This window comes from Egretta garzetta, unplaced genomic scaffold, assembly GCF_000687185.1.
Source record: "Egretta garzetta isolate BGI_Z169 unplaced genomic scaffold, ASM68718v1 scaffold55, whole genome shotgun sequence".
NCBI classification, from domain to species: domain Eukaryota; kingdom Metazoa; phylum Chordata; class Aves; order Pelecaniformes; family Ardeidae; genus Egretta; species Egretta garzetta.
Window position 1 is genome coordinate 447,593 of NW_009259863.1, and position 13,237 is coordinate 460,829.

General features: G+C 39.4%; 1 protein-coding gene across 1 annotated transcript in view; it reads left to right on the forward strand.

Moving 5' to 3' along the window:
• Positions 1 to 11,924, forward strand: part of LMBRD1 (LMBR1 domain containing 1) — a 104,338-nt gene extending 92,414 nt beyond the window's left edge. The window contains exons 17-18 of the mRNA XM_035895621.1: positions 5,593 to 5,684; positions 5,847 to 11,924. Of these exons, the coding sequence (XP_035751514.1) occupies positions 5,593 to 5,684; positions 5,847 to 5,966 (212 nt within the window). The 3' untranslated portion in view covers positions 5,967 to 11,924. The remainder of the gene's footprint in view (positions 1 to 5,592; positions 5,685 to 5,846) is intronic.
• The last annotated feature ends 1,313 nt before the right edge of the window (positions 11,925 to 13,237 follow it).

The following is a 13,237-nucleotide window of genomic DNA, read 5'->3' on the forward strand; positions in this document are numbered from 1 at the left end:
CGAGCTCGCTTGCATTGGTGACCACCAGGTCCAGTATCGCATCCCCTCAGGTAGGGGTGTCTATTACCTGGCTTAAGAAGTTGTCCTCAATGCATTCAAGAAACCTGCTGGATTGCCTACAGCTTGCCATGTTGGTTTTCCAGCAGATGTCAGGGTGGTTGAAGTCCCCCAGCAGGATGAGAGCCTGTGAGTATGAAGCCTCCCAGAGTTGGAGGAAGAACGCTTTGTCAGTCGGCTCCTGTTGATCTGGCGGCCTGTTATCTGTTGTTCTTGCTGCAACTGTTATCTGTTGTCCTTTTGTGCAGGTCTAGGAAGAATCTCACCCTGTAATTTGTAGGTCCCCACTAGCTAGCAGAGGTAGCAGTAAGACACGGCTGCGAGCACCTTTACTCCAAGCTGAACAAACACATCTTCACTCTATGCTATGTGCTCTAGCTGTTGCAGTCATCCTCCACCGGACTTAATCCGGTGTGTCAATGCTTCTTTCTTACTGGGGTGCTTACAAAATGGCACTGTTGTATATGCAGTTCCAGTCAGAGTAGAAAGAAGCAATCACTTCCCTGGACCTGTTGGCTGTACTTGTGTTAGTGAAGCCTGGAATTCGGTTATGGCTTTGAGTTGCAGATAAGCACTGGTAACTACTTGTTCTGTTTGTCTACTGGGACATGAGGTCACCTGCAATGTACTGTATGTGGTCAACCCTCAGCCTGCACTGTTGCATGGTGTCACTTTGTTCCAGGTGCAGGACTTCTGTCTCGGTTAAACTTTGAGGATTATTTCAAGGGGCTGGAAAAATAGGCTTCCTCTGAATCTTACCAGCTAATGTGTTGGGCCTCTGTTCCACACTTCTCCCCAGTTTGATCTACAGATTTAGAGAGGATGTAATCTGTTTCATTGTCCAGTTGATTAATGAAGAGGTAAAACAAGTGTGACCTCAGTATTGAATGCCAAAGAGTGCCAATGTTTTTAAATTACATTGTTCAAAACAATTTGTAACTTCTTTCCCTGAGAAACTATATCCTTCTATATGGTTTTGCAAGAGCTCACTGTTTTGAGATGCAGAAAAGACAGACTGCATTATCTGTAAACAAGTTCTCATATTATGAGTTTTCAGTGCATGAAATGACTTTTTAGGCTTTAGATTTGTTTATCAACAGATTTTTTTTTATCCTTGTAATTTATCTTTAGCTAAGTCACTTCTTGGAAGAAGGCTTTGGTTGAAAATATTAGTATATTAAGCCTAAGAATTTTCTAATTCACCAGAATGAAAAACTTCCATCAGTGGACTTGCAATAAAATTTAGTTGACTCTTCAGGTAGTCTTGGCTATTAGCACTTGTTATCCTTTGTTTAAAAAAATGCTTTGTCTTGAATCCTGGCTGTTTGGCGTTGCTTGGTCAGCACTATGTAATATGCTCTATTCTTGAAGTGGTGGCAGTTATGTATCAAAGGCTTGGTAGCTTTCCACATATAGTTTTGTTCCAAATTAAGGTATGTCAGTAATATTCACAATGATCATTCTGGATAACAAGTAGTTATAATGAATAACTTATTCTAAATTATGTCATATGGAGGAATAAGTCGATTAAAAATGTCATGTTGTGTCGGCCTATTGGTAAAATCTTAGTTCAGAAGGAATAACTAAAATTTGGTTAGCTGAACTTGTGACACATTCCATAGAGATGTTTTCTCAAGGTCAAACTGTTCTAAAATATTTACCATCATCTATTTAATCCAATTACTGTAGAAAGCCATCTGAAAGTCTTTTAGCTGTTTTTTAATTCAAGTAACCAGCTGGAGAGCTGCAGATGGTGTTGACAATGCTATCTGCAATTATGAAGCATTTTCACTTTACCAGCATTTCTTACTTTATTGGAAACTTTACCTTTTCTATGGACATGTCATGGTAACATGGAATTCTGCGAGTGATGTGCTACTTTACTTTTTTTTTTCCCTCTCTTGTGGGGTAAGTACTATTGACTGGCATTAATGGGGGTGGGGGGAAATCAGTTTTCACTGCATAACTGAGATCTAGTCTGGAAAACCAGGTGGGATTAGTTCAGCCAAATTCCTTCCTTGCGCTTTCAATCTGTGTTAGTGGAGAAGCAGACTTTCTCTAATTAAGTTGTTTTGCACTTAAATCTGCTGAATGTGCCTAGCTGTGTGTTGTATCCCTTGTGTCTTGTAGTTCTGAAACCCCAGTTTAACTTCTTTTTTTTTTTTTTTGTCTGCTGATACTGTGTAATAGATCCCAGAAATCAGTCTGCTGCATTAAGTAGTATTTAACTTAGTATTTTAAATTCTTCTGTTAGTTTCATCAAGTATAAGTCATTGGAGAACTGTTGAAGGAATGGAGTTGTCTCTCTCTAGATACAATCATTCTAGACACTGTAGGGATTTAGTTTGGAGGGATCATCTCGGCAAGGTCAAGCAACAGACCTTCCTGAAAAAGACCTATCCTTAGCTTTTAACTTTCTTCTCCCTAGGAAATAGTGACCTATAGTATGTGGTATTGTTAAAGCAGCAGTTATCTCATATGGAAGTTGAATCTTTAAATAAAATATTTATCTTCAGAAACTGATGGTTGTTAGCTTGTTAGATGGCTGCTAAAAGTTAAACTACATAAGCAGCAGCATATCACTCAACTTCAGGAGGTGGGAACTATGTACTCCATCTGCACCTAGCGGGTATTTCCATACCTGGGGTCAGAACTGAGAGACACAGGCAAATTCTGGGTTGCTTACTTTCTCTAATATTAAAATTGCTGAGATGCCCATTTCTGCTCTGAAATGGGCCTTCGGTGGGGTTTGAAGCATAGTAAATGAGAAAAACAGGAGATCATGTTATACCTTTAGCATGAACTCAGTGCACCCCTCCTTGCACTGGAGAGATTTGTCAGCTGGCTCACATGTCCTGCTGGCTGCCCTCTGACATGACCTCTCGAATGTGACAGGCTCAGTGTCCCATGCAAGCCTTGATGCTACCTGTCTGCAGTCTTAAAAATTGACGTGACAATTTGATTCTTAATTCTGTTAAAATCCACCACTTTGTAATGGAGAACGATACTACATATTTTTAGATGTGGCTGGTGTTAGAGAAGGAGTAAGACTTAACAAGCACTGTCAGGGTACAAATAAGTGTTCTGCTGTCTGGGTCACAAAAGTCCAAGTATGTGGTTGGGGGTTTTTTGCCTTCACGACTCAACATTGTAGTTGACTTTGATTTTTACAAAACTTACACAATCCTGGTAGAGACATATTTTTCAAAGTACTGAAATCTGGTTTTTCTTAGAGAATCTGCTTTGTCTCCTTATGGCTACGGTTTATCTAAAATGGGAGGTAAGTAATTAGGATCTGTGTCAGAACAGGCAATAGTTAACACATCTGTAGGAGAAATTGTACCCAACAGTAATTGGATTAGCTGTGTAACTTGCTAAGTGTTACGTGTTTTCACATTCACTATACATAATAACAAGTATTCCTCTTGTATACCTTTTTGGTAGAAGAGAGTAAACTTCATTTAGAATGGAATATTTCAGTTGGAAGGGACCTACAATGATTATCTAGTCCAAATGCCTGACCAATTCAGGGCTAACCAAAAGTTAAAGCATGCTAAGGGCATTGTCCAAATGCCTCTTAAACACTAACAGGTTTGGGGCACCAACCACCCCTCTAGGAAGCCCGTTCCAGGGTTTGTCCACCTCTCAGAAAAGAAATGCTTCCTAATGCCTGCTCTAAACCTCCCCTGGTGCAACTTTGAACCATTCCCACACATCCTGTCACTAGAGACCAGGGAGAAGAGCTCAGCACCTCCTTCTCCACATCCCTTTCTCAGGAAGCTGTAGAGAGCAATGAGGTTGCCCCTCAGCCTCCTTTTCTCCAAACTAGACCAGCCCAAAGTCCACAGCCACTCCTTGTAGGACATCACTTCCAGCCCTTTCACCAGCTTTGCCCTCCTCTAGATGCATTAAACTATCTTCTCATCCTTCTTAAATTGCGGGGCCCAGACTGTACACAGTACTCAAGGTGAGGCTGCACCAATCCTGCTGTAGCAGGATAATCACCTCTCGACTGGCTCATGATGCTGTGTGATGCACCCCAGGATGGGGTTTGCCCTTTTGGCTGCCTGGGCCCCTAGGTCCTTTTCTGCAGGGCTGCTCTCCAGCTACTCCTCTCCCAGTTTATACTTGTGCCTGGTGTTACTCCATCCTAGGTGCAAAATCCAGCATTTGGTCTTGTTAAATTTCATTCCATTAATTATAGCCCAATGCTCCAATCTACCTAGATCCCTCTGCAAGGCCTCTTGTCCCTCAAGAGAGTCAACAGCACCTCCCAGTTTGGATCATCAGCAAACTTTCTAAGGTGCATTCAGCTCCTGCATCCAGGTTGTTGATAAATACATGGAGCAGGACTGGTCCTAGAATCAAACCCAGAGGAACACCACTGGTGACTGGTTGCCAGCCAGATGTAGCCCCATTCACTACAACAGCTGTATAACTTGTCCAGAAGGATGCTGTGAGGGACAGTATCAAAAGACTTACTAAAATCCAGAAAAACTGTATCCACCACCTTTCCTTCATCCACTAGGTGGGTGACCTTATCATAGAAGGATATCAAATTGGTTAAACAGGACTTTCCCTTTGTGAACCCATGTTGACTGTGCCTGATGACTGCATTGTTCTTTAAATGCCCTTCAATAGTACCCAGTATGATCTTCTCCATAGTTTTTCCAGGAACTGAGGATAGACTGACAGGTCTGTAGTTCCCTGGGTCCTTCCCCATGCCCTTTTTGTAAATTGGAATATGATTGGCTAGCTTCCAGTCAGCAGGGACCTCCCCAGACTCCTAAGACCTTTGGTAGATGATCGAGAGAGGTCCTGCCATAACATCTGCCAGCTCCTTCAGTACTCTGCGGTGAATCCCATCAGGCTCCATGGTCTTGAGAACATTCAGCTGATCCCTTACAGTTTCAGTGTCCGCAAAATGGAAAGTCCCTGTTCCACTCTCATGGTTCTCCAACTCAGGGGACCCAGCAGCCTGAGGTCTATCAGTATTATTAAAGACCGAGACAAAAAAAAGTGTTGAATGCCTCTGCTTTTTCTTCATCCCTGTTAGTCAGACGACAGTCTTCAACAAGTATCAGTCCAATGTTTTCTTTAGACCTCCTCTTGCTGTTAACATACTTAAAGCCCTTCTTGTTATCAGAAACACTGGCCAGTTTTAACTCTAATTGAGCTTTGGTCTTTTTTGTCTTCTGCCTACATAAACGAACCACAGCTTTGTACTCTTCCTGCAAAGCCTGACCTTGCTTCTAGGGATCATACAATGTCTTTTTCCTTTTGAGCTCCATTTGGAGTTCCCTGTTCAGCCAAGCTGGCCTTCTGCCCCACTTGCTTGACCTAGAACAATAGAATTGCCTGCTCCTGTGCTTCTAAAAGGTGTTTCTTAAAAACTGACCAGCACTCATTGACAGCAGAGGGTAACTGTTCTTCAGAGCTGAATATTCCCTGAAACTGTTGAATTATTATCTTATAAATTGGAATTAGCTGATTTTTTTGTTCTGTGTTAATCAGTACTACTTGCTTTCCTTTTAGATCAGTGTATTGTTACTCGGACATACCTCTTTCTCCATAAATTTTGGTTCTTCAGTGCTGCCTATTACTTTGGGAACTGGGCATTCATTGCAGTAAGTACTTTGATTACAGCTGAATCAACTGCATAATTTACAGTAGTTGTCACTGAATCATTTGCATCACCACACTGCCATTCAGTTTTATATATATTGCCCTTGCATGCCCCTTAACTTATTCAATAATAGTAACTTTTACTACTTATTTTAAATTTGCAGGTCTTCTTAATTGGATTAATTGTTTCATGCTGCAAAGGCAAGAAATCAGTCATTGAAGGTGAAGTGGATGAAGATGATTCAGACATGAGTGACGATGAACTCTCTGCTTATTACCGTTGATAGCCTTTTGCCTTTAAGATGGAAAAATGCAATTTAAAGTTATGTTGAAAGTCATATCCATGTGGAATTGGTATCCAAATAAGCATCCTTGCACCTGTAAAAATAGAGGAAATAGGTATACTCACTTAAAGGGGTAAAAAAATGAATATCACTTTTTGAGTATCACTGTTATATTGGAACAAATATTGAAGCTGGGTTTGAATAATATATAGAAAATACTGGTTTATGATTAAACTTATATGTAACTTTCTGATGTATAATTTGATGGACTGTTGTAACTATTTCATGATTCATTATGCTTTTCTGTTATCTTGAGTTTTCTTAAATACTTTCATGCCTAACTTGCAGGATTTTTTTTATTCAAGCTCATAAATAGTAAAAAAATAAGTAAATAAAGCTAGCTAAAATCCTGCAGAACATCTGGTGTAAACATTTGCTAGAAAGATTTGGATGAGGTTTACACTTTCAGAAGGATGTGACTTGACTTTTGCATTAGTTCTGCTGGCATTTCTGGGATTCCCATATAAAACTGTAGCTAACAGGAGACTGTCCTTAAAGTACGCCAAAACCATCTACTTAAGGGGAGTTCCCAGTCGTAAAGAATAAGTCACTTTTGTACTGTTATCCCCACTGAGTTACCGTGAGCATCCTCAGGTAACTATGAGGTGAGGTGGCTTTTGCTCTATCGAAGGAAATCATTAGTGTAAATAACAATATTCAGCATTGTTGCAGTGTTTTAGTACAGTTCAGTTCTGAAACTGCCAGGTGCCTGACTTAGTAATAACCAATGGAATAATTAAGATGTGATTAATTTTTAACTTATTTTTCTCTTTAATGCAAATTGTCTAGTTTAAAGTTTTCTTTCACTATTTAATGTAAATGTTGTCAACTTGTTTACAAGCCAATATGTTTATATAAACACAGTTCATAAATATTTTTGTCATTCATGTTGGTTTTGTACAGTAATGTTATTTTAGCTGTACAGTTACTGAGCTATATTTCTGAGGCTGAAAAATACCTTCAGACATCCTTTGACAGACTCAGAAAGAGAAAATGTTTACAAGTACAGGTTTTTAAACTTGTAATGCTGGCTGAGGGAAATTATAGTCCATGCAAGCACATGGAGATCTAACCTAGGTCATCTTTTTATAAGACTAATTGTTAAATAATTGTTGAAACATAGGGGGATTACTAATGTCCTACTTACATGTTTGCAAAGTCTTAAAACTGACAGGGTTTTTTCAGTTTTTTCAAAACCAGTCTGCCTCTTCCTGCATTATTTCAGAACAGCAGGCTCTCAGGAACTTCTGAATTTTAATTCATCTTCAGTATTTCAAGGAGTCTTAGGTGAGTTGCTTAGTTAATGCATGAACACAGGGAACTGATGTTTGGACTCGAACGAACAAAACAAGTATTTTAACAAGCCTTCTGTGCCAACTGCTCCAGTAATGTACATGTTTATGTGGCAACCTGGAAGCAGGTCTGATGTTGCTGCTTGATGATAAGCTTCAAATATGCAGTCAAGCCTGCTCAACTAATAGCAATCAATCTGTTTGCTACCAATGAGACCTCTGAAAGGACAGAAATGCATTCAAACACTGGTATTATGTACTGAAACTTGCCTAGGCAGTCTGAGCTCCCTTTGACTAGAACTAGCTGAACACTATTTGAACCTGACCACTGGGGAAACTCACAAGGAATTATTTATAAGACGTTTGAGTAACTCAAAATGTAAGGTGGAACCTGATGTTGACTGTCTGGAGGCTGCATCCAGAGGGTATGAAGAAGTTAGAGTATACATCTTTGTAGATCTCCTGGTGGAAAACTTACATGAGCTAATTTAAATAAAATTAACTGCTCAGATGTTTTCCTCTTTTGTAGGTTTTGTTTATATTTCATCTTCAGCTTTAACCAGTGATAATTGTCACTTCCTTCTTTGGCTGTATCATGTACATATTTGTTTGTTAATCTTTCCAAGTGTAAGATTGGGCTGCAATTTTGCAGAGTTGTATTGAATCTGTCTTCTCACTGGGGAGATCACTGCTTGACTGAGGAAGATGATGGTTTCATGCCACATAGCTGCTTTTATGTTGTCTGCAGGCTTAGGGGGTCACTGGCCAAGATGCCTGCCCAGTCCCTAGGTATATGTTGCTATAGGTATTCCCCGTTTCAAGGCTTTTCTTAACTTCCAGGTTCTTCCCAATCCAGTCCTGTTTCCTGTCTAAATAGTCTATATGCAGAAATACAATGATCTGCCTTTGAATTGGTGGCTTTGTCCCTTGTCTCTTCAATTAAAGGATTCAGTAAGATTCTTGTAAATCTGGCTAACACCTAGATTAAAACCCGCCCCTTGCTTGTTGCAGCTAGCAAGAAGCAGGCTTCTGCATGAGAGTTTGAAAGTTGTTTCAGACATTTGCTGTCACCCTCTGTCATACAAGCAGTAAATAACTGCCACCATTTATAATCAGAATTATTCTTCACCTGCCACATCCTCACTGAAGTTTGAACTCAGGAGTTCAGTGAACCATTTGACTGACAAGGTTTTAAAAGATTTTGTATGTGCTAATGTAATAAATATGTACTCAAGAATTCATCTCTAATGAACACTTCATGTGATGGAAACCTGACATTAACTGTACTGTGCCTTTAAAATGAACTAGAGGTGGTTTATGAAATTTGTGTGTTGAACTTGCCAACTGGATTTGTACATCCAGTATCACCCAGTGAGGAAAAGTAGCAGTGAAATTTGAGGATAGCCTTAGCTTAAAAGACTTGGCTTTGATCAATAATTGCAGGAACTTTAGGAAACAGAACTTCCAGTATATTATTTCCCAGTTGTCTCTTGTGCTGTCTTCAAGAAAATACTTGCAGGTACAACAACGAATTACTTTTCTTCCACAAAGCTATCCCTGTTCTGGCAGCACTTGTAGTATGATTGAAATAGTTCGCTCATTTAGCTGTTAGCTATGAAATGATAGTCCAGAGTTTTCTGCAGGTTTTGGAGCAAATTTGAACTTCCCAGGTATGTTATAATACAGCATTCTACCTTGTAAGCAAACATTTAACATCTTCAACGGAGTCTTCAGAGGTCTCAAGTTTCTGGACTGAAGTCCCTTCAGAAGGCATCAGAATTGTTTCACTGCTTTGATTATATGAATGATATTCCAAATCTACCTCTGTAGTGTGAGCTTTCAAAACTTCTGAATGTGTAGTGCTATTGTCACACTTGGGTTAGGTTAGATTTTTTTTTGTACTTTTGTAGTCAGCTTCTACCATGTTGGAGGCTCATGAACATTTAGAAACTAGTGAGCCTTAAATCTTGCTGGTGTATCAAGCATAAACCATGGTGACCAGGAATATGTTTGTTAGAATTGAGCAGGAACAGATGCCAAATGAGTCCTCATCTTGCTGCTCATTCTATAGTGATTGGTGGTTTATCTAGAGTTACAAATCATAAATACAATAAAGCATGTAATAGTCTGTTTTTATTTCTTAGCTGAAAGCTGGCAGCATGCAGCAGATTTCCTGCTAAAAAAAGCTGATTGTCAGAAATGAGTGAAAAGCCTTTCCTAGTAAAGAGTGTAAAGAAACATCTGCTACTTTGTATTTTCTGCTTTGACTTCAGGAAAAGATTTCAGGGTGGACTTGAGGCTTTGCACTGAAAACAGTAATCTACTTCTAGGTAGTGTGCATGTGTATCAGAGTCATGCCATGTAGAATGGTAATTTTGTGCTCAGATAACGTGAAACTAATGAACCCTTTCAGTGTTGCTCATGTTTTTGCTTCTCAATAATCCATGTAGCCATAACTATTCAGACGATGTCTTTGCTTAGAAATTGTATTTCTCTGGCTCACAGCTGTTTTGTGAAATTTGACTTTCTCATCACAAGTTCCTGTATTGGACAGTGGCCTACAACAGCATTTTGAAAAACATTATGCTCTTGTAGAAACTATTATGAGGTTTATCCTAAAATACTGGTAGTTACTGGGGTGCAGAGCAGAGTTACAGTTGAAGTAGTCAAGCAAACTGATTCACGTGTAGAAGGTAACTTGTGTCCATATAAGTAAGTAGATATTCAACCCATTATGTCAGTACTGAAACAGTTCTGGATATGGATAGGGAAATAAAGCAGCGCTTGTGAGATTAAGCAAAGGACAAAGATTCATCCCTTCCTAAAATAGTCTAAAATAACTTGAAATACACAAGCTGTAACATTTTTCTGGCTCTTAGGCTGAAGATTATAGTTCATATTGATAATACATCTTATTACATGAGTGTAGATCTGTTCTCTTGCAGCCTTCTGCAAAGTCAGCTTTCTTGCAGATAAAGTGAAGAAATAAAACTGAGAATCACTTTTTTCCCCTCTAAATATGTATTTTGACTATACTTCTCAGAAGAAATAAAAGCCTTGTTTTGGTTGTGGTAAGATGTCATTTTCTGTTAATACCCTAAACTTTAAAACAAATTCTGCTTCTAAATGAAGACACTTGCCAATTCTGGATAGTTAAATGAATCAGAAATTCTAGTGTTCTTGACCAGCTCTAGTGAGATGTGGTTGTTACAGAAATTATCTGGAAGTTGGACTAATTTTAACGTCTTCCTAGTCAGAGAGACTGCATGAGTGATAGCACTTCAATCATATTCGTAGCTATAAAGGGGGTTATTTCTTCGAAATAGACAATTTAAGCACGTTTAACAAAACCATATTTATACCTTTCTTCTAGATTCACCTCTAGGAAGAGTGATATATTTAGGGGGTCAGACAGAGGAATTTTGGTTTCTGGAAGGCTTATCTTGGAGGTAAGCCACCCAGATCTGCTAAGTTTCCTCATCCTCCTGTGTTAATCGCCCAGAAGGACATGTGGGGCCTTCCCTTACAACAGCAGACTAATGTTGAGTCTTAATTTTGCTTGTTATAAATGTATCTGCTTTTTTCCCCAGAGAAAATATCCAGGTTGCCTATAAAACACAGCTTCCTTTTTTTCTGAGCTATTTTGAAGAATTATGTCAAAATCCTTACTGTGAGAATCCAAATATCTTGCATAAAGGTGGAGACTGTGCGAACATTCAGAGCAAACATGAAGCTGAACATGTGCATAGCTCCTACTGGGATGGAAGTCTGGATATGGGGCTCTTCACCAGAATGTATTGAACTTCCTAGGAAGAAGCGAAACGTGGATTGATTTAATAGTGACTCTGCTTCTGCTAAGCTGCTTAAACATAAATCATGATTTATTACTGTGAGCTCTTTAGAGTTTGAAGATTCTCCTACATGTAGTAAGTATATCACTTCAGCTCAGCGCTTCAGAGTCCCGACAGTTTTTATTAATGTGAACGTCTATGGTATTTTTCTCCTCCTCAAAACTTGCAGCTTCTGAACTTACTACTGTATTAAGCACTTGAAGGAATGTCCCAGGACTGAAATGTTTAATTCTGATAGTTAATCTATAATTTAAAGGTATTGCTTAGGTCCTAAACTTCTGAGTTGTACTTGTTCTCCTCTTAACTTTTAAGTTAGAACAAATGCAAATCTGAATCCTTACTGCCTGCTGACTTTACAACCTTTCCAAATAGTGATGTTCAAGATGCTGATGGCAGGTGTATCTGGTTTGGATGGATGGAATATTCTTTTGGAGTGGGCCTGAGAAGTAAACTACAATTTATTGTAAAGTGCTTTTTTTTTTAATGTTTTGAGATACCTGATCCTGAATGCAGAACAACTTCTTGTTTGAACTGAAAGTTAAGTTCTTAACAATGGACATATCTTTCTAGTGCATGGAGAAAAAAAAATAATCACAATTACAAAACATGAACTCCAGAGGAATTTTCCCTTTTTCCTCATTTTCCCAACTATGAAGCACTTTATTTTTTTCAGAAATTGATCTTTAATAAAACTATCATTATTTCTTCATATCCTTGACTAAAAAAATATGCCTTTTAAGTTGTACAGACACAGATAATAGGATTGTTTTAGGGTAGGATTTTCAAAAATGCGGGGTGCAGCTCCTAATGAAAAGCTCTAGGAGTTCAGAACCTGGGTGATTTGGAATATGCTGCTTTGTGCTTGAAGTATTTGGTATCTAAAAGTTAGATGCTGCTTCACTCTAGGCTAGTTCTCATTGTGGGGAGAGTTAATTCTGCAGGATGGTGTGTGCAAAACTAGAGTGTTAAGAAAGGAACCTGTCCATTACAGATGTGCAGGACCTAAACCTGGTGTTTAGGTTCCTAAGTTTTGATCTATAAAGATGCTTTCATTGCTGACAGGGCATTGGATTTCTCCTGATGAGTCAAATTTCAAGTGCTATAGCACCTGTCTGGGAATGTGGCTTTGCATCTTCCATAGGCAAGAGATGAACTTCATTTGGTGGAAGCTGGGCAGGGGCTGAACCTAGATTTTTAGACCTGGCATTTGAATTCTTTCACGTTCATAGCAAAAGTTGGTTAAAAGGTGTGGGCAGAACTTAGTCTGAGCAAGTCCTGTCTAAATCCAAATCCATCTAATTTTAAGCAAACTAATCCTGGGTATTTCTAAAAACTGCTATTGCATGATTTGGGCTACTAGGCTTCCCAGACATCTGTAGTTAAGGTCCCTTGTATGTTCAGAAATGTCCTTCTCTGCATATGTGCCAAACATCTGACTTGTTCTGTCTGAAACACAGCTGGGACTACCTGCTTCATGCAGACATCTAGCTGGCTGCCATACCTGCCCGGTACTGGTAGATCATGACACTATCCTCAATTTTAATGGAACAAACTTATGTTTTCACACCTGGAATAGAGTCCTCATCGCCACACTTAGAGGGAGCACTCAGCATCCCTGCTGTTAAACTTGATGGATTTGAGACTTCTAAACATCCATTGACATCAAAGAGAAAAGCAGAATCAGCTTCTATAGCCAATTGCTCTGCGGTGTGTCCACAAGCCAAGTAGCGGTGGTGGTCTTTATAATTCTTATAATTTCTTATCATTTCTGTGGCCTTGGAGGTATTCCAAGGGTGGCTAGATCTGTCCTACAGACTTCAGAAAAGCTGCATTGTAACATAAACAAGCAAAAGAGCACTCGTGCATCCCAGTCCTGCCATGTTGCCCCGCTGAACAGCAGATTTATCACGCTGTGGAACCAGTGCTACCCACGTGACGTGTGTGGAACCAGCACTGATGTGCAAGACTTGCTGAGCAGACAAATGGTGCTAGCTCTAAGTGGTAGCAGTAGAAATCTGCATCCCACCAACAGGGATGCTGTGTTTTTCTTTCAAAGATGATGCACATC